The sequence below is a fragment of the Hyperolius riggenbachi genome, chromosome 5 (assembly GCF_040937935.1).
Source record: "Hyperolius riggenbachi isolate aHypRig1 chromosome 5, aHypRig1.pri, whole genome shotgun sequence".
NCBI lineage: Eukaryota > Metazoa > Chordata > Amphibia > Anura > Hyperoliidae > Hyperolius > Hyperolius riggenbachi.
In genome coordinates this window covers 159,376,987-159,400,600 of record NC_090650.1, presented here as the reverse complement: position 1 = coordinate 159,400,600, position 23,614 = coordinate 159,376,987, and the positions used below count along the sequence as shown (strand labels likewise).

The 23,614-nt window shown below is 45.8% G+C and overlaps 1 protein-coding gene across 4 annotated transcripts in view; it reads left to right on the top strand.

The window, feature by feature from the left end:
- ELMO1 (engulfment and cell motility 1) overlaps window positions 1-23,614 on the top strand; it is an 818,731-nt gene that overhangs the window by 417,868 nt on the left and 377,249 nt on the right. For all 4 annotated transcript variants that reach the window (XM_068236401.1, XM_068236400.1, XM_068236402.1 and 1 more), the window contains one exon: window positions 4,746-4,850. In XM_068236401.1, the coding sequence (XP_068092502.1) occupies window positions 4,746-4,850 (105 nt within the window). The remainder of the gene's footprint in view (window positions 1-4,745; window positions 4,851-23,614) is intronic.

The following is a 23,614-nucleotide window of genomic DNA, read 5'->3' as shown; positions in this document are numbered from 1 at the left end:
AAACCGCTTCAGATCCAGGTCAGAGTTCAAGCCATTCAGAATCAAAATATTATTTTAAAGATCCACATTGCTTCCTTTTTAAGTAAAAAAAACAATTGCGCACAGACCCTGTCATGTGTCTGCGGTCAGTGCGTGTGTGATGTGTCTGCGGTCAGTGCATGTGATGTGTCTGCGGTCGGTGCGTGTGTGATGTCTGCGGTCGGTGCGTGTGTGATGTGTCTGCGGTTGGTGCGTGTGTGATGTGTCTGCGGTTGGTGTGTGTGTGATGTGTCTGCGGTTGGTGCATGTGCGATGTGTCTGCGGTTGGTGCGTGTGTGATGTGTCTGCGGTTGGTGCATGTGTGATGTGTCTGCGGTCGGTGGGTGCATGTGTGATGTGTCTGCGGTCGGTGGGTGCATGTGTGATGTGTCTGCGGTCGGTGGGTGCGTGTGTGATGTGTCTGCGGTCAGTGCGTGTGTGATGTGTCTGCGGTCAGTGCGTGTGATGTGTCTGCGGTCTGTGCGTGTGTGATGTGTCTGCGGTCGGTGCGTGTGTGATGTGTCTGCGGTCGGTGCGTGTGTGATGTGTCTGCGGTCGGTGCGTGTGTGATGTGTCTGCGGTCGGTGCGTGTGTGATGTGTCTGCGGTCGGTGCGTGTGTGATGTGTCTGCGGTCAGTGCGTGTGTGATGTGTCTGCGGTGAGTGCGTGTGTGATGTGTCTGCGGTCGGTGGGTGCATGTGTGATGTGTCTGCGGTCTCTGTGTGTGTGATGTGTCTGCGGGGGTGCATGCGTGAGTGCTGTCTGTGGTCGGTGCGTGTGTGATGTGTCTGCTGTCGGTGTGTGCGCGATGTGTCTGCGGTTGGTGCCTGTGTGATGTGTCTTCTGTTGGTGTGTGTGTGTGTAATGTTTCCGCGGTTGGTGCATGTGTGATGTGTCTGCGGTCGGTGCGTCGTGTGCCTAGTGTCTGCAGTGGGTGCGTGTGTGATGTGTCTGCGTTGGGTGCGTGTGTGATGTCTGCGGTCGGTGCGTGTGTGATGTGTCTGGGGTCGGTGCGTGTGTGATGTGTCTGCGGTGTGTGCGTGTGTGATGTGTCTGTGTTGTGTGCGTGTGTGATGTGTCTGCGTTGTGTGCGTGTGTGATGTGTCTGCGGTCGGTGCGTGTGTGAAGTGTCGGCGGTCTGTGTGTGTGTGTCTGCAGTCGGTGTGTGTCGATGTTTGTATGATGTGTCTGCGGTTAGTGTGTGTCTGCTGTTGGTGGGTTCGTGCGCGATGTGTCTGCGGTCGATGTATGCGTGTCTGTGTCTACTTTTATTCAAAAGTAGAAAAACACTGTATAGACACCAGCATATCACCTTAAAACCATAAAAGTCACTCTCAAAGTTGAAAAATTGCACAGCCGGCTGGGCTCACACTAGTCAGCAGACTTCATACACGACAGTCACACCTGGGATCCCAATATAGTACTACTGTATTTCTGACACTACATGTCACTGCAAGAGTTGTGCTTCAACTGAAGACAGGTACTATTCACAGCTAGTAATGCACTGCCATTACAGGAAACATCCAGGCAAGTTCATGGGTGCAATAAGATTAATTCCACAATTCAACAGCATTAGCATAGAATATGCCCAGATCATTATATCACAGTCAAAGGATGCCGCCTCACTGAGGCTTTCGCCACTCAGTAGTTTCATCCATGGCTGTCGATCCTCCTGCTGCTGTGGACAGATATTGCTGTAATCCAAGTTTACTTGCTATGCAGCTACTTGCTTCCACAATAGAAAAAAGCAACAATGGAGTCCCTCTGGTGTAAGTATTGGCCAGCGTAAACGTGTGCACACGTGCCCCAGTAGTAGGTAAATACTATCCACGCCACCCTTCTTTTAAATTGCCTTTCATGCGGTCAGCCGGCGCCAGGCTCCGTTGTAGGAGTTGTAGGCTTCTCCAGGGCTTGTGGACTGTGGATGCAGTTCCATCGCGTGCTCCACTGACGTCACTTCCGGCAACACCGCCCACTGTATTGTAAGTGGACGGCCTTGCAGGAAGTGACGTCAGTGGAGCGCACGATGGAACGCGGAAGAAGTGAGTGATTCCTCCGCCCGTTGCCTCTTCATCATATGCACGCTGGTACTTAACGCTGGAGGAGGAGCGCAGATCAGGGGACCCAGGCAAGGGAGGGGGAGTCCGACCCCCCTCCCCACCGCTAGGCCCAATACCCCCTTTCTGCCAGCTACCCCTCCAACTCGGGCAATATTTTTCATTGATACCCAGTCAATTTGGTCATGTTTGATTGATTTTCAGTCAAAATTGATTGAATTGGTCTATTGCACCAAAGGGAAGATATTCCTTGGCGTCGCTAGTGGTATTTGATTTTTTGGGATGACTGAAGCAGCAGTGGAGCTTACTCTCACTTGTTTGCTGACGCATTCTCCCGTGTCCTCTCTCGACCGCCTACTGTTCTTCCCTGTCTTTTCTCTCCTGGGGCGCCTGTGTCATGTGTCATGTCATGGCACTAGAAACCGCTAGTGGTTATGTAAGGTACGTGGCTGTGGTGTTTGGCCTCTAGCGTTTAATCATAGGACACAGGTGCTTTGGGAGAGAAGAGACCCGGAAAGGGTGCTCGGTGGTGGGGAGAAGACATTGGCCAGCGGATAGGTGAGTGCAAGCTCAGCAGCCTAAACACTGCTCTGGGGGCAGCGGGGGGTGGGGACATAGAGACATCCGGCAGTCCGTGCGCACATATTTTCAATAGATGTCATGCTGAAATCTGTTGAAAGTCTGTGTACAGTGTGTGGAGGGATTCGATCAGATCTATCTGATGGCCACATCAACCACAATGTTATTCAATATCATCTTTAGTAGAGATATTGGCATAACCATGCTGCACTGTGAGTATGGTGTTTTTTTTAAAGAGGAGCTGTTAGGTATAGGGTCTCAGAGAAAAAAAACACATATATCAGTAGCTAAATATTGGCTGTACTTACATTACATATGCATTTCTCTGTCCACGTTTGGATTTCACAGAATTTTTATATAGTATTTGCAGAGAATGATGCTCCTGACAGCTCATAGCAGGTTCCATGTTTGTCTGTCTCCTATGAAGCTAATTGTGATGTCATATCCTCCCTGCTTCCTGATGATTCCACTCACAAAAAAGATCGTAATGGACAACACTACTGTGCAGTGAATATAAATTAGCCATGTGGCTAGGAACAATAGCGGACTCATGCAGTATACACTAACAGAACATATGCCCTGTGATTTTTCAGTGCTGGCTGCTCTTAGAAGCTGCTGTAACATGAGCCTGTAACGTCTCACTGAGAAAGCAGCCTAGGCGTGATAGGGAAATGAAGGGGGATGACCCAAGGTACAGCAGTGGGAAGAAGAGGCAGCCCCAGAATGCATTGCAGTATCTGTTATTCGGCCTGCGTCCTCCTTAGGAGCTTGGGAATAAAGAGCCTTGCTGTTCAGCACACATCATAGTAAGAGAGATTTTTAACTTCAGTATTGCCTTTTTGGCTTCCTTCTAAACTGTTTAACACGGGAGAATAGAGGTTTAAATTAGCTTTTGCAGCCTGACAGTTACTCTTTAAATGGTGTAAAGTGCTGTTTTTATGCTAAACAAAAGCAGTTGGCATTGTTGGATCTTCTGAGATGATCACTATTGTTTCTTCTTACAGTGAGCCATTTCATGGTCCTCTCCTTGCAGAGAATTGGATATTTTACTTAGTGAAATTGAGCAGCTATGCTTATGCTCATTCACTTTGTGTCTGCAATTCCTATTGCTTCAACCACCTTTTCCCATACTCTTGTGGTGGTTTCAGCTACCTCTCCATACCAGACATCCATCCTTAGTTCAAGTGGCCATAGTTCCCAAAGAATGTTGCTAGTTAGTGTGTGCACTTGCAAGTGTCACCTTGTGGTAGTCTGAGAACTAGAGTGCTACAGTTATAGACCTAACAGGAGGGCAAACATCTGGCATGGGGGAAGGAGCAGCACGCGCCACCAAAGTTTATGTACTTTAACCCTAACTGACCTTTCTTTTCTTAGAGATGTCCAATAAAAACAATCTGCAACTGATTTTATGTTCTCTTTAGCTTGATAAATCTGATACTGATGATGCCTATATCAGTACATTCATTCTATTTGCTCTTCCTTCACTTTTTTGTCTGCTGTCCTTCAACTTCATAAAATACTGTATATTTAGCGTCCTTATGCAATGGGAATAAGGTCAACTGACTTTGCAGACTAACAGTCACATAAATACTTTTAATTAACCAATGCCTCATGGCTAAGTCGTTTGCACTCTTACAGTGCAAGAATTCCAGATTGATATCCTAGCCAGAATATACATGTATGCATCTATTCGCCAGTAGAGGCACAGTACACAAAGACATGCCAAAAGCCTTGTCAGTTGTTTATTGCTGTTTTTAGCCCCTGATCAGAATCCCCATGACTCGTCTCAAATAGAAAAACATGAAGTAAGCAGAATATCTTAAATTGGTGTGCAAAAACATTTAAATAACCGAGAGTTTCTAAACCATTCCTATTTTCCTAGTTTGAGATCCTTAACATTCCATTAATAGAACCATCTATAAGAAAGATATAATAGTTAAATTGAAATACACACTTTATTAGTTGTAAGTTCAACTTTTTAAGTTAAGTAATAGCCAAGTACAATACATTTGTATGTGTTTTACTGCTTTATAGATAAACCATTGTGTTTGTGTTATATCACTTTTCACATGTATACTTTATTATTCACAGAACAATGTCAACCCAGCTTTAGATTTTACACATACTCCTCCAGGAATGCTGGCTCTTGATAACATGTTGTACTTCGCTAAAAATCACCAGGATGCCTATATACGGGTGAGAATACATATTTTTTCTTATCTTAATGCATACCGCATAATGCAACCGCATAAATAGTCATTGGTTTAGGCATTCATCCTTAATAACATTTGTACTTATTTTGACAAATTTGCCTATCTGAATCAGTAAATGATTACTTGCATAAAGCCCTCAGAGATAATAGTGTTGTCTTTAAAGTGTTAGCATCTTCTAACGAAATATTTTGTTTGAAGATGCTGCACCCATTTTTACCTTAGCTGGCAGAACTCATTGTTCTGCCTACTGAGGTCACGTAGAGTGTAGCAGAAAGCAGTTTTTATAGTTACCTGATCCTAACGCTGTAGTGGCTTCTCCCCTTCCTCCACCCTGGTCGATACGCTCCCAACACCCTCTTCTGACTTCCGATCACATGTTATTACATGTGATCTGGGCTTAGAAGAAAGTCTCTTCCATCACCCCTCTCCCACTCTTCCACCACCGCTGTACTGCTGACACTAGCTTCTGAGCCCCGATCACATGTAATAACGTGATCGGAAGTCACAAAAGGATAGTGGGTGAAGAAGTCGTCTATTCAGCGTCCGGACAGGTAACTATGTCAGCTCCCTGCGCCTCTCTGCACATCCTGCCAGGATGGGGAAGGCACACTTCCCCAGTGGTTAAAACAATTTGGCCCTGCAGCCACATACACTTTATGTGGGTACTAAAAGGTTAAATGTGACTGGCTGGTGAATGGGGAGAACAAAGCTATTAGCCTGTGCTCGACTGAATTAGTCAGCCAAGTGGATCAATGGCCGATTAAGAGTCGGAGGCTGCTGTACACATCGGAAGAGGCGGTAGTTATTGGCCACCTTATTTGAGTTTCATTTAACTTGTGTACAGGCCTTAAGAGGCAATGGCTTGTGAAGACAATGTAAACTGAATCTATAAGGCTTGGAGACAGCTGGTTTTCGGATAGTTTACGTTTTTTAAAAACGCTCCCATTGACTTGCATCAATTTTTTTTTTTATTGCAATCGCAGTTGTTTTGCCATTATTTTACCACAATTTTAATGCAAATCAGTGGGAGTGTTTTTTAAAAATGATCCGAAAAGTGATCTGTAGTGTGTCTCCAATCTGATACAGAAAGTAAGGGAAGACTGCTTCCAAATATTACTTAAAGTGGAATACAACTCTGACATAACATTCAAGAACAATGTATTTCCCTACTTTTTATTACCCATGCAGTTATCATATGTGCTTTTGGGGGTCTAATATTGGCTTCAATTCATCAAAGGCTGTTCGATAACAAAATCCAAGTAGTTAAAATTCCGCATTTGGTATTTTACACTTGTGCGTGCCAATCTTCTATAATAAAACCCATGTCCCTGTGTGTGTGTGTGTGTTTTGTACCACTGCGCATGTGCAGGGTGAGATGCAGAGACACTGAAGGGGAGGAAGAGGAGGAAGGGGCAGCCCTGTGTGCTAGTGCTTGGGCGGCGGACGTGTGCGCCGGGTGCGTGCACGCATGCCCGTGGCAGTCGCACAGACACAGACCACATGGGCTAAGTTCACTAGTTCATCAATATTTTCACATGTCCAGTAGATGTTCGTTAAGTTACCGAACTTACTAAGGTTTCAATTCATCAAAGGCTGTTCAATAACAGCAGAGCAGCTGGTGCAGCTTGGAGTGTCTCTGTGTAGTTACAAGCTGCCATGAGGCAACTACAATAGAGGCATCCCAACATCCCTTTAGATGTACAGTGGTTTGCAAAAGTATTCGGCCCCCTTGAAGTTTTCCACATTTGACAAAGACAAATAACATTTATATTGCGCTTTTCTCCTGGCGGACCCAAAGCGCCAGAGCAGCAGCCACTAGGGCGCGCTCTATAGGCAGTAGCAGTGTTAGGGAGACTTGCCAAAGGTCTCCTACTGAATAGGTGCTGGCTTGCTGAACAGGCAGAGCCAAGATTTGAACCCTGGTCTCCTGTGATAACCATTACACCATCCAGCCACCAAGACATTTTGTCATATTACTGCCACAAACATGAATCAATTTTATTGGAATTCCACGTGAAAGACTAATACAAAGTGGTGTACATGTGAGAAGTGGAACGAAAATCATACATGATTCCAAACCTTTAAAAAAAAACAACTGCAAAGTGGGGTGTGCGTAATTATTCAGGCCCCTTTGGTCTGAGTGCAGTTAGTTTCCCATAGACACTGCCTGATGAGTGCTAATGACTAAATAGAGTGCACCTGTGTGTAATCTAATGTCAGTACAAATACAGCTGCTCTGTGACGGCCTCAGAGATTGTCTAAGAGAATATTGGGAGCAACAACACCATGAAGTCCAAAGAACACACCAGACAGTTCAGGGATAAAGTTATTGAGACATTTCAAGCAGGCTTGGTCTACAAAAAGATTTCCAAAGCCTTGAACATCCCACGGAGCACTGTTCAAGCGATCATTCAGAAATGGAAGGCGTATGGCCAACTGTACACCTACCAAGCCGAGGCCGTCCTCCTAAACTCACAGGCCGAACAAGGAGAGCGCTGATCAGAAATGCAGTCAAGAGGCCCATGGTGACTCTGGACGAGCTGCAGAGATCTACAGCTCAGGTGGGGAAATCTGTCCATAGGACAACTATTAGGGTTCTTTCACACTAGAGGGCTTTTTCAGCGTTTTAACGCCACGGCCATAGTTGGCGTTTTCCAAGGTAAAATGAAAGTCCATAGACCTTCATTTTACCTTTCACACTTAACGCTGCGTTTTGGAGCGTTGCATTTTGAAGCTCCCATGAGCTTTTTTAGGGCTGACCGCGTCGTTTCTCATTACAATTGATAGCAATGTGTTGGTGTTAAAACTCCTTCAAAACGCAGCGTTTTTAGCCTTTTACCGCTGCCTGTAGTGTGAAAGAGCCCTTAGTCGTGCACTGCACAAAGTTGGCCTTTATGGAAGAGTGGCAAGAAGAAAGCTGGTAGAGACATACCCTAAAAGACTGGCAGCTGTAGCTGCAGCAAAAGGTGGTTCTACAAAGTATTGACTCAGGGGGCTGAATAATTACACACACAGCACTTTGCAGTTATTTAAAAAAAATTTTTTTTGGAATCATGTATGATTTTCGTTCCACTTCTCACGTGTACACCACTTTGTGTTGGTCTTTCACGTGGAATTCCAGTAAAATTGATTCATGTTTGTGGCAGTAATATGACAAAATGTGGGAAACTCCAAGGGGGCTGAATACTTTTGCAAACCACTGTACACATTTGTTATATTTACAGTTTATCATGCCTCTACTGCTCGGAATCTGTCCATTACTCTCTCAGGGCCGGGCCGACACATAGACTCGCAAGGCTACGGCCTCTGGGCGCTTGTCAGCCTATTAAATCATGAGCGCAGCTTCGGATCCTTCCTTAAGTGCCTGCCCGCTGGCGCACACCCTGCAATTCAATGGCCGCAGGCGGCAGCGGCGAGAATTTGTCTCTATACACTCTCTCTCTATCTCTGAGTGTACAGTTGCCATGGCTACAATAATGCTGCACCGCCCCCCGCTCTCTGAAGCCACCACCGGGCTGTGTCTGTCCCGCCAGCGGCCCGCCCGTTCACTTGATGTGGTGTCTGCTTCCTCAATCCTCACATCACGACGTTCACGTAAGTTACATAGTGCAAGACAGAGCTTCAGTGTCGCATTTAGTGAGTGAGTAATAGTAACTTGTATCCTTCCCTGACTGCCTGGTTAGTTTGGTGTTTAACTAGATCTGCCTGAAAGCAAGCAGCATGGTATCTGTCACCTGTGTGTATAGGTGCAGAATGAGTTTGTGGATATAGTAAATCATTCATTCTACACCTATAAACACATGTGGATTATGCTGTATGCCTTAAAGGAGTTATCAGGCAAATATTAAAAAAAAAAAAAAATCTTTACTCACCTGGGGCTTTCTCCAGCCCCCAGCAGCCGTAGTCTCCAAGGTCCTTCAGGGTCCCCGTCAGGCATCAGTCATCCAGCTGGAGCTCCCGAAATAACGGAACTTCGCTCAAAGTCGCCACAAAGTGTGCAAGCACGGCTCGTCCGTGCTCCTGGCAAGATGGCGCAGGTAGTCTCCATAAGCTGTGTGGTTCTCTGATGATTGAGCTGCGTGTGTGCAGTAAGCTTACAGAGATGGCCTTTGTCATCTTGCCAGGAGCGCGGATGAGCCGTGCACGCGCACTTTGCCGTGACTTCGAGCAAAGTTACAGGATTGCTCCATTATGTGAATTGTTTGGGGAAAATCTGCTTCATTATGTAAATTGTCTGGGGAAAATCTGCACCATTATGTGATTTGTCTGGGGAAACACTGCACCATTATGTGAATTGTCTGGGGAGACGCTGTACCATTATGTGAATTGTCTGGGGAAAAGCTGGGCCATTATGTGAATTGTCTGGGGAAACGCTGCACCATTACGTGAATTGTCTGGGGAAACGCTGCACCATTATGTGAATTGTCTGGGTAAACGCTGCACCATTACGTGAATTGTCTGAGGAAACGCTGCCCTATGATGTGAATTGTCTGGTGAAAAGCTGCGCCATTATGTGAATTGTCTGGGGAAAAGCTGCGCCATTATGTGAATTGTCTGGGGGAAAAGCTGCACCATTATGGGAACTGTCTGGGGAAACAATGCCGCATTATATGTATTTTCTAGTGAAATGCTGCCGTATTACGTGTCTTGCTGTCTGAGGTGGTCTGCCTGCTGTCCCTGAGCCTTGTTTGTGGGTGGGGGCATTGTCCAATTACCTTTAGGGTCCCTTGCCTGTGTTTTGGGAGAAAACTAGGGCCCATTGTCTTTGCGTTACACTGTTACATTACAGTTAGCTCCGCCCACATCCTTTTGTGGTTACACCCATTGGGGGGGCGCACTTGGGCACCTCAGCCTCTGTTGGTGGCGAACCTTGTCCCGGCCCTGCTCTTTCTTAACATTTTATTTAATTGCCACAACTTAGATGAACTTCCTGGAGACATTACAAATGCCCTGCTTGGTGATTTCACCACTAGCACTTCTACATTTTCAAACAGGGACTCGAAGGGTTACACCACCGAAGGGTGCCAGGAATACAGGAATACCTCTTTTGTTTCGCTCTCTCTGCTCACTGCATGGGTGGTCTAAAAGCTTGTTTCAAGGGAGAACATCAGCAGCACTTGCAGGAGATGGGGGCTATTTCTATTGGCTGCCTGCTCCTACTCCTGAGAGCTGAAGATAATCACCAAATTTGTTATCGAATGCTGTAACCTTGATGAATTGACACTTACTGACATTTGCTGACATGTGTTGCGTACAAGTCAGTAATTTATCTCACTGCTCGGGAATTTCAGCTTTTCATGCGGTAACAGCTTAGATGAATTGACATTTTCCTAAGGGCCCTTTCACACCAGAGGGCTTTTTCTGCGTTTTAACGCCACAGCCGAAGTTGGCGTTTTCCTAGGTAAAATGAAAGTCCATAGACTTTCATTTTACCTTTCACACTTAACGCTGCGTTTTGGAGCGTTGCGTTTTGAAGCTCCCAGGAGCTTTTTTAGGGCTGACCGCTGCGTTTCTCAATACAATTGATACTAATGTATTGGCGTTAAAACGCCTTAAAAACGCTTTGAAAACGCCTTAAAAACGCCAGCAGCCAAAACGCAGCGTTTTAGCCTTTTACTGCTGCCTGTAGTGTGAAAGAGCCCTAAGTGCTCTGAAAAGTCAGCTGTTTTCAGCATTACCGAATGTGGTAATGCTTGATGAATTGAAGCCATTGTCTGTTTACAAATTCCCAAAGTTCAGTTTATCTACTCTGAAAGCTGTCATTGCATTTTATTAATAAATTATAATGTATATGCAGCAGCTATCTAGTGATGATTTCTCATATGTCCCTGCTTGTCAGCCCCCCAGCAGTTCCTTCGTGGCTGGCTGTGTAACTAATTGTAACATCTGAGGAATGCAAACACAAGATAATGTTTTTTGCACTTCCGATTGGATTCTAAGCTGAAGGGGCTTTCCATGGCAGGATAAACTGCTTTGTTTAACTGTTAATACTGTTCTACTACAATGTATTTTTTTGGTAGTAAGTTTAAGGGTGTAATTTAATCTTTTAGCGCTAAGAAAAAATGCTGAGTTTGAAACCAGTTTAAAGTGATGGTGAAATCATTTTGTGTGTGCCCTGGAGTTCTTCTTTAAATATAAAATTCAGTTTTTTACTGTGTTTTAAAAGCCAGTTTATAATTTAGCGTTCTCAGAAATAACATTTAGGTTTCAGCCTGAAGGGCCTGTTTCCACAACAAGCAGTGCGATGCGGCTACATAGCCGCATCGCACTGTGGCCGAACTGTAACCAATAAACGGCAATGGAACACTTTCCATTGCGTGCTGGTTATGCGGAGCGATCTGACGCTCGCCACAGCCCATCCTCCCGCATCCACGAGAGTAGTATATTCTATGGTGATTGGTGAAGACCACATCCAAAATTCCCTTTGAACACTACCAATTAATTTACCTCACTCTATTTGCTTGGATAAAGGACTTCCTCGTCAACAAGAAAGAATCACCAACATAGGCGCCTTGCAAGGGTGTGTACTGTCACCGATCCTGTTCTCCCTGTATACAAACAGCTTCACCTCATCTGCAGACTCTGTCAAGGTCAAATTTGCAGATGATACCACCATCCTCAGCAAAAATGGGGAGCATACATACTGCAACTAGATCGATTGTATCTGCAAATGGTGCAAAGACAACAAGCTTGTCCTAAACATGGCAAAAACTGTTGAACTGATTGTAGACTTCAGAAGGCGCCCTCTCACACCCAACCTTGTCTCCATCACAGGCACTGAGGCCATCAGGGTACATAGCGTTCTGTTCTTAGGTACTACCATCACCAACGACTTGAGATAGGGAGAGAACACCACAAAACACCGCCTGCCAACATGATAATCCCAGAAGGCCTTTTTTTGGGGGTGCGGTGTGGCTACCGCACTGCCAATCTGCAGTGTGAAGCCGGCCTTAGAATTTTTAGCTTTTGCGCTTCACAACTGCTTGAGACCTCCTTAAGGTTCAGACACTATAACCACTTTTCTGAGCGCTTTTAAGCCATCAGCGCTTTGAGAGCTTTTTTAAAAACTCTACCATTGACAATCAATGGGAGCATTTTTTAACCACCTCAGCGTTCTTATTCCCCCAGGATTTCCGTGCAAAAAGTGGTACAATTAATTTTCAGAACCTTTTTCCTGTAACTTACCAAAATGAGTCAAGCAAGAGTTTAGTATGCATTATGAGTATAATAAAAGTGTCAAACACAAATTCTTGTCAAAAATAAAATAAAATGTATTAATGACAAACCGAAATAGCTTGCATTTTTAATCAATGCAGAAATAAGCAGAAAAAAATATTTAAGGAAGAAATAAAAAAATACAGTACAGATACTCCTAAAACACCTCCTTTGTATGATACACTTTGAAGCATGGTATTGCACAAAGTGCTACATCACAATCCGGGCAATAGACACGGATCTCCTTTCGAATTTTTTTGCCATCTTTGCCCTTTTTATTGCAGCAGACCACGCACCTCCTTGTAGGGGCTTGTTTCAGTGCGGTCGGCGGCAAATGTTCAGGAAAGTGGCGTCCAGAAAGTCGTGTCGGATTTACTACGTACGACGCCCTGCGCCCCCGATCTAGCTGCTGACTCCGGTGGGGGATGTTTCACTCAGATGGCTTCTGTAAGCTTCCAGATAAAGTCATGGTGGGGTACAGGACTGTCACTCTTTTCTTTGTAAAGGACATAAGCGTTCCACAAACACTGTTCCAGCAGGTGGCGGAATTTTTTTTTGTAGTATTTCCGCTGCTGTTTGCGGACAGCCAGATAAAAAGACATTGCTCCATCACACTCCCCATCGTATGGTTATAGTCCACGACCGCTTTGGGCTTCTCAACCTCCTGTCGACTCCTGGTAGTGGTGCGGACAGTCTCTGCATTGTGCACCGTGCTGAGGATGCACACGTCCCTCTTGTCCCTCCACCTCAGAGCCATCATTTTGCCCTTCTGCCAGGCAACAACCTCCCCCTTCTTCAGCTTCCTGGCAGTAAAGGCCGATGGCATATGGCGACGGTTAGCCCTCACCGTGCCATATGCATCTGTCTTGTGCTGGATCAGGTGGTCAAATAGTTCCGGGAAGCTGTAAAAATTGTCTGTCGTAAGGCAGTACCCCTGATCCAGCAATGGCTCGATAAGCGTGAGCACAGAAGAGGAAGCACACCCAAACTCGCTGTACTGCGGTACAAATTTGGTTCCTTTGTCTATGTATATCAGAGTTCCATATGTAGCCGGTCTTGGCCTCACACAGCATAAAGGACTTCACCCCTAAGCGTACCCTTTTGGATGCAATAAATTGCACCCAAATCAGTCTCCCCTTGTACGCCATGAGGCTCTCGTTCACGGTGATGTCTCTGTCCGGAACGTACACAGCCTTGAAATTAGCAACAATCAGCTGATAGATCTCCCAAATTTTCTTCAGCTTGGGAGCGGGGTGGGTGGCCTTATCAAACTCATCATTGTTGCTGAAGTGCAGGTACTTCATGATGAGGGTGTAGCGAGGCTCGGTCATAACGGATCCAAAGAAAGGGGTACTGAGGATCTTGTTCGTGGTCCAGTACCACTTCTGCAGCGGCTTACTGACAACTCCCTGGAGGATGATGAGGCCCAGGAACACCCAGATATCATCACAGGTGACAGGTTCCCACTTCCGGCTCCGAGAGAACCTGGGTAGAGAAGCACCCTCCTGCTGCTGCGCTGCATACCGATTGGTCTCCTCCACGATCTTCCGGATGACCTCATCAGTAAGGAAGATCTCCAGGTAGGACAGCGGACTGTGGTCGCGTGCAATCTTCTGCCGGGCGCCTCTGTGAAGGGGAACCTGGGTGACGGAGCTTGAGTGGGGCTCTCCAGCTCACACCAAGTGCGTGCGACACTCACTGGCTCCTCTTTTTCGCCGTCACTGATCTCCGACTCCGAAGACAGGTCACCGGGAACCTCGCTGTCCGTAGACTCCTCAACGAGCTCCTCCTCACTGTCGCTTCCCTCCAGGACATCCAGCAGCTCCTGGTCACACAAACGCCTCCGGGAAGACGAAAGCCATGACCCCAAAGCAGGATACTGGGGTCAAAGGTCAGCGACGGGAAAAAAAATAAAAAAATCCTGCAAATGCAAACACACAGGAACCACAGCGTCTTGAAAAAGACTAATATAACTGCAATATGTATGTAGCAAAGACTGGAAAAGGCTGGAAAGGCAGAAATCACTCAAAGCACAGAAATCGCCAAGCAGAGCTGACAAGCAGACTAAGCTATGGACACTGGGACTCTGAAAGAGGAAGAGGTGTAACGGTTCTGGGCTTTTATTCTGTGTACACAGGTGTTTGCTAAACAACTTTGAATGACTTTGGCATGATAGGATTACAATCAGCTTTGTGTACTGATGTAATCCAATTATGCAATGTATGCGACGGCCACCAGGGGGCGCCTGATCAGCATCAGAGGAAGTGCTGACACATAGGAAGTGGCTGGGCAGCGCTATCTTGCCTGCCCAGCGATCAGCCCAGAGGAGAGGCTAATGGGAGCCCGGGAGGGAGACAGAGGGACCCCCAGTAGCCAGGAGAGCAAGTCGGGAGAAGGAGGGAGCCCGCTGAGCAGCCTGGAGGCGTCAGATGTGCCGAAAAACGCTCAGATCGACCCGGGGAAGGAGGCAGAGGGACCCCCAGCAGCCAGCTGAGCGAGGAGGGAGCACGCTGAGCAGCCTGGATGCAGCGGATGCGCTGCAAACTGCCCAGAATATAGCCTGGGAAGGAGACACAGGGACCCCCAGCAGCCGGCAGAGCTAGGGGGAGCCGCAGCAGCCTGGAGGCGGCAGATGCGCCGCAGACCGCAGCGGTGAGTCACAGCACTGCATGACGAGCTGAGCTCGTCATAAACGCTTCCAGCTAGTTTGAGCTCGTCCAGAACGCTAGGCAGGTTAAACAGCTCTCAGAAAGCGCTGATTGCAAAATCGCTGTCCAAAAACGCTTGTAGTGTGTCTAAACCCTTACCATTTCTTCTAAATGAACTCCTGGTGACTAGTCAATCAGCTGTCTCATCAGCTGCTTTCAAAAGCATTCAGTATTAGTTTTGCTTCAGCTTTGAAACCGTTACCTATTGCAGCAAAGCCTAAAGTTTTGAGTAGAGCCAAACGTAAATATAACTTTCTCAGCCTGCAGTGCCATTGCCTAATGCATTAGCGCTTCAAAGGTCAAAATCTGCAAATCTTGCAGCTCCGTTGTCAATAGCAACAGGATCTTTAACTCTGAAGACTAGCCTTAAGGTCCGTACACACGCCGGACTGGAGGCAACGACGGGTCCGTCGTCAACTCCCACTGGGTGGGCGTTCCGGCGACCGCCCGGCGTGTGTACAGTCTGTCTGCGGACTGATACGGCTGTTTCTGAGCGATCTGCCCGGCGGATCGCTCAGGAACAGCCATATCAGTCCGCCGACAGACTGTACACACGCTGGACTGTCGCTGGAACGCCCACCCAGCGGGAGGTGACGGCGGACCTGTCGTTGCCTCCAGTCTGGCGTGTGTACGGACCTTTAGGCAGCCCATTTTGGATCTTGTACAAATACTAGTTCCCCAGCCACTAACTTCTGCAAAAGCTGCCAATCCTTTCTCATCGTTGCCCCTAGCAATGTCCTCACCCTGTTAGCCTTGCTTCCCAACAACCACGGTTTGATGCACAGCTTGCTTCTGTTACTCGTTATAATGGTGGCAACAAGTCTTTTTTGACTTTCTTGTAGAATTGTAGGGTTTTAAGTAGAATTGTAGGGCTTTAAGTTCATGTCCTTTTTTTTAAATCGGCAATAGCATGTCAGCAGTCCAGGTGTACTATGTTATACCTGCTTGATAGTAAGTTGAGAACTTGGGTTGAGGTAGCTGCTGATGAAAGTGAGGACGTCTTGGATGACCCTCTGGAATTTGTTAAAATTATTGAAAATCGTTTTGCAAAAAAAATGCAAACGGATTCTTTCTAATTTGTTCTATGATTCCTACAGGCAGCAGGGTCCAGCTAAAACCAAAATGTGCACCCCTTCAGTTGCTCATTGTCCTGGTCCTTTAGCTTCAGAGTCTCAGAAGTCCATTTCTGTAAATTTAGAACCACGTCATCTAAATTTTCCAGTTTCACTATTTAGGGGCCAGGAACCAGTTTCCTTAGCTTCACAGATTCAGTGTCAAGATCTTCCCGTTTCAGAATCCCTGCCATGCTCAGTGAAAAATTCAGAGCCCCTGTTTTGTGCAGCAGATGGCCCAGAAGGAAGTGTCTCAGTAATACAGACCTGCTCAGTGGATGGTTCAGAATTCCTGTCCTATTCAGCTGAGGACTCAGAAGTCCTGCTCAGTTCAGTAGGTGTTGCAGTAATACTGACCTGTGTAGTGGCTGTCTTAGAATTGCAGTCTAGTCTAGCTAATGTTGTTGACTCCCTGCCCAATACAGCAGCAGTCATGGAATCCCAGCCCTATCCAATGAATGCTTCAGAAGTCTTGCCCTGTACAATGGATTATTCAGAAACACTGTTCAGTGCAGCAGAAGCCAAAATATCCCTGCCCTGTCCAGTGAGTGTTTCAGAAGTCTTGCCCTGTATCATGAATTATTCAGACTCTATCCAGTGTAGCTGAACTCCCAGAATTCCTGCCCTGTCCAGTGAGTTCCTCAGTTTTGCCCTGTTCAGTGGATATTTCAGAACACCTGTCCTGTTTAGCAAATGACTCAGAAGTGCTGCCCAGTTCAATAGGTGTTGCTGTGGGTATGAGAGATTTCGGCGCGGGAGACTTGGGCGCAGAATACAGCCAGTATATGGCTGATCCTGCTGCTGCACAAGTCCTGGTCATGTTAAATACTATTCCCCCCTCCAGGCACCCATGAATGGTGGGGAATGAAATCATTCGGCTTCCAGCAATTACTGGAAGCCGAATTATTGTGTTTTAAAAGTAACTTCAACTCCGTCTTCTGATGGAGTTACTCCCTGTGAGCTGCTATAGCCGTAATTCCTATTATGGACTGTGGTGGTGCCGACTGCGCCCAAGTCTCCAGCGCTGGAATCACCATGTTTGGTTGCTGTAATACTGATCTGTTTAGTCCAATTTAGCACATTTTGAATCATGTCTAGTTCAGCGAATGTCACGAAGGCCCTGGCTAGTTCAGCAGATGTATCTGGGTCCCTGTTCAATTCAGTGGATATCTGAGTCTCTATTTGGGACAGTAGCCGTCTCAGAATCCCTGTCCAGTTCAGAGGATGTAACAGAGCACAGAGGCCCTGTCCAGTTCAGTGCAAATACTTGAATACCTGTCTTGTCAGAATCAGAATCAGAATCATTTTATTTCGCCAAGTACAACGGGGGTTGTACCCGGAATTATTTTTGGCACATACAGGGTCGGTGATGGTACAGCAAAAACGCAAGCAGTAATGTACATTACATTTTGTAGTGAGTACACAGTGCATGGAACATAATACTTAGTTACATAGTAGAAGGTCCTGAGGAGACATCCAGTGCTATGTGAGTGGAGCGCTACCTTCTCTGCAGCGCTCAACAGCTCTGCAGCTATTTGGATGCCCCCCAGAATACCGGGAAAAGAAGCGTAGAGAGATGTAGAGAATAGAAGTTTACAAGTGGACCCCGGAGAAGGACTGGAGGGGGTAATCCGCTGCCATATAAGGCACTCAAACGCTTTTGCAGCGATACTTGAATCAGATGCCCCCCAGTCCAACTCCGGGGAAGAGGGAGAGATACGAGAGAAGATGCAAGAGAAAAGGAAGGAAGATAAAGAGAAAGTGAGGACAGAGCAGAGAGAGAGGAGAGAGAAGAGAAAGGAGAGAGAGTGTCCCTGGGCATTGCCGTAACTGGCTAGTGGACTGGTTAAACGTCCCAGTGGCCGTCGGTGCAATTGGACAGTTTGCAAGCCTCATGTGCAACAATGGGGCTGCAGGCACAGTGGTGTTGGGGCTCGGGACTTCTGATAGCCCTTTTGTACCTGCGGTGGAGAGGCTCTGGCAGCGGTAGAGGAGAGCATGGGTCCATGCTGACTGAGGCCTAGTCAGCAGCCCCAGTATGGTGGCTTAAGAGTCCAACAATGGGCACAGGAGACCCAGCACGGTGGTGCAGCACAAAACGTCTGGCCCTGTTGTACCTGTGGAGGTGCTAGAGGTAAGACTCTGGTGGAGGGCATGGTTCCCGGAGACCATGCTGGGTAGCTTGAAGACTGGGACCAGTGCAGTGCGGGGATCAGCTGCCTACCGTGCCTATAGATGGGGCAGATGCTGGTCCTGTGCTGGTGCGTCAGAGTCCGGGGAGCCGGAGCAGCTCAGCTGATACACAAGGTAACGGCCTGGTCTTTGGAGCAGCTGAGAGCGGCGGCCTGATCAGCTGGTCAGCAGAGTACAGTGGCGGCCTGGTCTCCGGCTGCAGCCTCCGATCAGCTGAGAGTGGCGTTGGAGCAGCAGCTGATGTGAATGTCGTCCCTGGCAGCAGCACCTGGCAGTACCTGTTAGTACCTCCCAAAAAAATTTGTCACTGACCTTGTTCGAACCAGTGACTGGCAAATCTGGAAATTTCCATGAGCTCCATATGGGGTCTTGATAGATCACCATGTGAGCTTAAGGCGCATTCTAGTCTCTTCGGGTCTCTATAGATCTTCAAAGTGTTCTTGGAGATCTCTGAGGAATCTTGCCATGATATCTTGGAGATCTCTGAGGAATCTTGCCATGATATCTTGGACTTGTTCAACTGTGGATACTGTTTTGAAGGGAACGGTTCCAATGGGCACTGCTTTGAAGGTTTTGGTTTTGATGGGCATTGCCTTGAAGGTTACAGTTTCAAAGGTCATCACTCCAAAGATTTCGGGTTTAGTGGGCATCGCTCCGAAGGTTACAGTTCTGATGGGTTTGAAGATAGCAGTGCTGATGGGCATTGCTTTGAAGGTTCTGAGTCTGACTGTTACAGCCTTGTTATGACCAATTCTGGAATTTTGTTTTTTATGGCTACCCCGACCCTCATGATTTCTCAGTCAGATAAGTTTACGGGGTATACTGCACCTAATTTTTTGGCCTGGGTTGTCCAGAAAGGGGATGCCAGTGGAATCCACCATTAGAGGAGGGGGGGGGGGGGGGTACTGTCATCATCTCTTCTGTAGCATGTCTTATTGGTTACAGCTGAACTGCAACCAGGCAGTTCTGATTTCTTTGCATGCATACAGTTGCATAGTTTTGCTAGCATTCACAATAAGTGTCACTGCCATCTGCAATCACTCTGCAGTTTAGAGTAGCTCAGGAAGCTGTCAGGAATCCACCTATGGTTTGTTGCAGCTGACCTGCAGCCAGACAGTGCTGAATTCCCTGCACACATGTTGCTGCAAAATGTTGCTTGCATTTGTAAAGAGTGTCTTATCCATCTACAATCAGCCTGCAGTCTTTAATCAGAGTAACACAGGACTGAGTGATTACCATTCAGCTGTGTTGGAATTTGCATGCCTGCTCTCATTGGGTGATGTCCATATAAAAGCATCTTCCTTCCTTCCTTCACACTTGGCCTGTCTTAGCTTTCAGTTTTGTGATAGCTGTTGGCTGGGTCCTGTGCCTCATTGTGATTTACCTTGTCTTGCTTCCTTGTGGACGGTTGCTGTTCCTGCGTGGGCAAACAGCAAAGTCCTTCCAGTCCAGCTAGCCTGGACACAGCCATCACTATTGTAGTGATTGTCTAGCGCTCCAGCTAGTCCTGATCCTGTGGACGTGACTATAGCAGTGGTTGCTATTAGTTACGCTCCTTCTTCTTCTGTCTTGTTTGTACCTGTGTGGATGTTTGTCATCGCTGCGGTAGCAATTAGATTGGCAAACATTCCTTCCTATATGTCCTTGTCTTATTCAGTGTGGTGGACAATAGAAGCTCATAGCTGTGGTCGACTCTGAGCAATCATTCTGGTATTGTATTGTTTATTGTGGTGGTTATCAGAGCTCTGAACAACCTTACTCCCTGTCTCTAGTCTACTACTCCTGCTGTGATCTATGTTGTCTCCTCCACAATGCATCCTGCACTATTTCCTGATATCATCCAGTAAAGTTTATCTTTAGTGGGCTCTAGAAGTAATCTTGGCTTCCCGGCCTCAGGCTGTATATTTTGCGCGCTGAAACCCTGTGGGGGTAACAGTAGTCGGGTAGATGTACTAGTCTCCCGTTCATGCAGTGGCTTGGCGTATAAGTTAAAAGCGTGATATTAGATTGGGGTATAGAGACTGAAGAAAGACGAGATATACCAGGCCTTACAGGAACCTCCAAAAACTGGAGTTTTGCTTTTCTTACTATCCATGTTCTGAAATGTTGGGATCAGGTTCAGTCTTGCCTTAATGTGGCCCCGATTATTAGCTCCCTTACTCCTTTATTTGTCAATCCTCTTTTTCCAGCTGGGTTCTTGACCTCTCAGGTTTTTCAATTAACCAGATGTGACTGGCCTAGATTAAAAGCATCCTCTCCCACTGTGCCTGAGTCTCTTGATAATCAAATATAGCTTTTACAGCAGTTTAGAGGCTTCTTGAATATTTGCTATGTTAAAAGGCATACTAAGAGTAATTTTACAGACATAAAAATTTGTTATTCCTCCTCCGTAAAACCTACTCATAATTTTCTCAAACTTATGCCTTGATGAGTGCACATATAAGAGAGGACTTCCAGGATCTGGAAATTACAGTTCTCACTGCAGTAAGAGGATCAAGGATGTTCATTATAGCCTTAGCTATGGAACCCTGCAGTAAAGACAGTAAAGCTAGATCAGTATTTTTGAAATCTCCAACAGAGTTCAGAAGAATCAAGATATATACGATAGAGAGATGACAGACATCTATACCAGAGAGCCAGAATTTTAAAATACCTGGCTTTGGCTTGAGACCATGAATTAACTATTAAGGATGGATGAATTAATGGCCCTAGACACTGATTCAATTGATCCATATATCTCTACGTGATCTTGTTGGTTATACTTTAGAGATTCCCCAACTTTTCTCGCTATGCTCCAAAATGAACGTGAAGTTGATTTTTGTTAGATACTTCTGAGCCTAAACTCTTTATTAACTGACTCCCCTTCTATAGTTTATTTCCCTTGTTTCCATTCTGTTTGTTCTTCACTAAACTATTTTTTCAATGTTGTCTCCCTTTCCCTCATTTTCTTCCTTATAGCTACCCTGAGCCTCCTTTTATGGGCAGCAAATGAATAAATGTTAGATTTTTTTTATTGATTTCATTCGGGGCTTCTTCCTTTAATATCTGTAGGTGGTCAACATTACAACTTTTTTTGTATGTTTCTGTTCAAACATATTTGCTGTCAAAATGTATGTGTTGTCTAATATGTTTAAAAAAATGTAATAAGAAGAGATTGAGTGGGAACACCCTCCAAACACAGTATGGTTGGTGCAATAGATCTGCATTGAAAAAAAGCTAATTGGTCAGTATTATGAGCTAATTACCTTGGGTCATTTCTTTTTTTTTTTTTTTTTTCGGGGGAGGGGGGGGGGGCGGTGGCACCTCCTAACCTGTTGGTGAGGTTTATCAATTTTTTTAAAACAAAATCTCCCTTGCTTGCGGTGTCAGTTTAGGTACTCTATTGCACTGTACCTAATTGTTTTGAGTTTATTTTTCATCTGTCAGCAATTTCAAAATGCATGATCTGTCGAGAGATTTTCCTGTCTCAGTCTCTCCAGGCTGCTTTGACTCCAGCTGATGATGTATATGCAGGTCACCTACTGCCTGAAATGGATCAGCATTCACCATCATACTGCATGTTCACTTCTTTTTTCCTAGGTTCTATCAGAGCTACAGGATAGAAATACACTGCATTGTTCCTGGATTACCTGATGTGAGCCCTATATAAAGACCACATATATCCTATAATACATTTTCTTCCTGTCTCTTAACTCGCATTTCTCTCCCACAGTTTCCTTTCAATCAAAATGGAGCATTTAGATTTGCAGAAACCCTAGAGGGAATGCATTTATAGCTGAATAGAATCAGTAAAAATAAGTCATGTTCTGCCTTCTCAGGATGACTACAGAACTCCACATACAAAGGCCGTTTTAAAGTTTAATAATAGCAAGTCTATGCTCTGCATTAGACAGTATATTTGCATGGGGTTGTCTGTGTTTTGCATATCTTATACTGTATAATGTAAAGCCACCAGGTTACTTCACCATTTCAAATTCTGTACAGTGCATTTAATTTACAGTATTCATATTCATTCTCTGCTTGTCTGTTTTAACATGTGACAATTCTTGCACAAAGCAAAGTGCAACACAGATGAAGAATTGTATGACTTTTTCATTCTGCTGAAAATACGCTAGCAATTACACACATGCTAATATTTAATCTCTAGTGTTGAGATCACAGTATCAAGGTTTTGAGATTTGCAAAATCAAAAGAGGATTATGGGATTTTTATTTGTGCAGTCACTGTTTGGTGCCATTCATTTTAGCACTGTAGTAAAAAGTAGTGCAGTGTAGTATGGATGTTGACAAAAGTGATCAGTTACTTTTGCCCTTAAAGAGAACCCAAGGTGGGTTCTGACAACGCAATCCACATACAGAGGCTTGGTCTGCCTATACTGCCCAGCCTCTGTTGCGATTTCTAAGCCCCCACCCTGCGCTCTGCTATCCCCCATAAATCACAGCCGTGCTGTCGACATACAGCGTGTCACAGCGGGCTGTGTTTATCTCTGTACTGTCAGTCTGCTGCTTCCCCCGCCTCCTGCAGAGCTCCGGTCCCCGCCCGCGTCCCTTCCCTCCCCGCTGATTGGAGGGAAGGGACGCGGGTGGGATCGGTGCTATGCAGGGGGCGGGGGAAGCACGCAGAGTGACAGTACAGATGTAAACACAGCCCGCACAGCTGTGATTTATGGGGGATTGCAGAGCGCGGGGGGAACTTAGGGGGGATTGGGATAGCAACAGAGGCTGGGCTGTATAGGCAGACCCAGCCTCTGTATGTGGATTGCAATGTCAGAACCCCACCTCAGGTTCTCTTTAAAGGACAACCGAGGTGACATGATGAGATGGACATGTGTATGCACCGTGACAAGCACACAAATGACTGTGCTGTGTTCCTTTTTTTTCCTTTCTATGCCTGAAAATGTTAAAAATCAGGTATGCAAGTAACAGTCTCTGTCCGGGACGGGACTGGGATTGGACTATAGCATAACCCTCACTGATAATTACAGCTATAAAACATGTTATTGTCAGTAAATGGCTTCTGTGAGCAGGAAAAGGATAACAAGTGTCAATAGTTAATACATTTGAGCAGTGGCATACTTTAATGAAGGTGTCATTGAGCAGAGACAATGAAACAGTAAAAACTTAAAAACTAGATTCAAATATAAAATAAAACTGTGGGATATCTAAAAAATAGTCATTTTAGGAGTAGGATAGATACTATTGTTTTTCTCATCAGTTTATTTTCACCTCGGATGTCATTAAATAAGATGTAATTCCCCCCACAATCTAGCTACCACTTAACATAGAATATTATTTCTCACACTATGCCCTCAGCAGCACCTAGCCCTCATCACTTTTCATTGCTTGCAAGAAATAAAGAACTAGGACAACTACAACATCAATATGGAATGTAAAAAAAGGCAACCACAACTTGTTTTATACTGCATAAAACCGAAAATGTTTAAAGATCATTAGATTTCAAGCATATCATATGCTCTATTAAACCTAGTAAGCATACCGTAGGCAATCGTATCCAATATA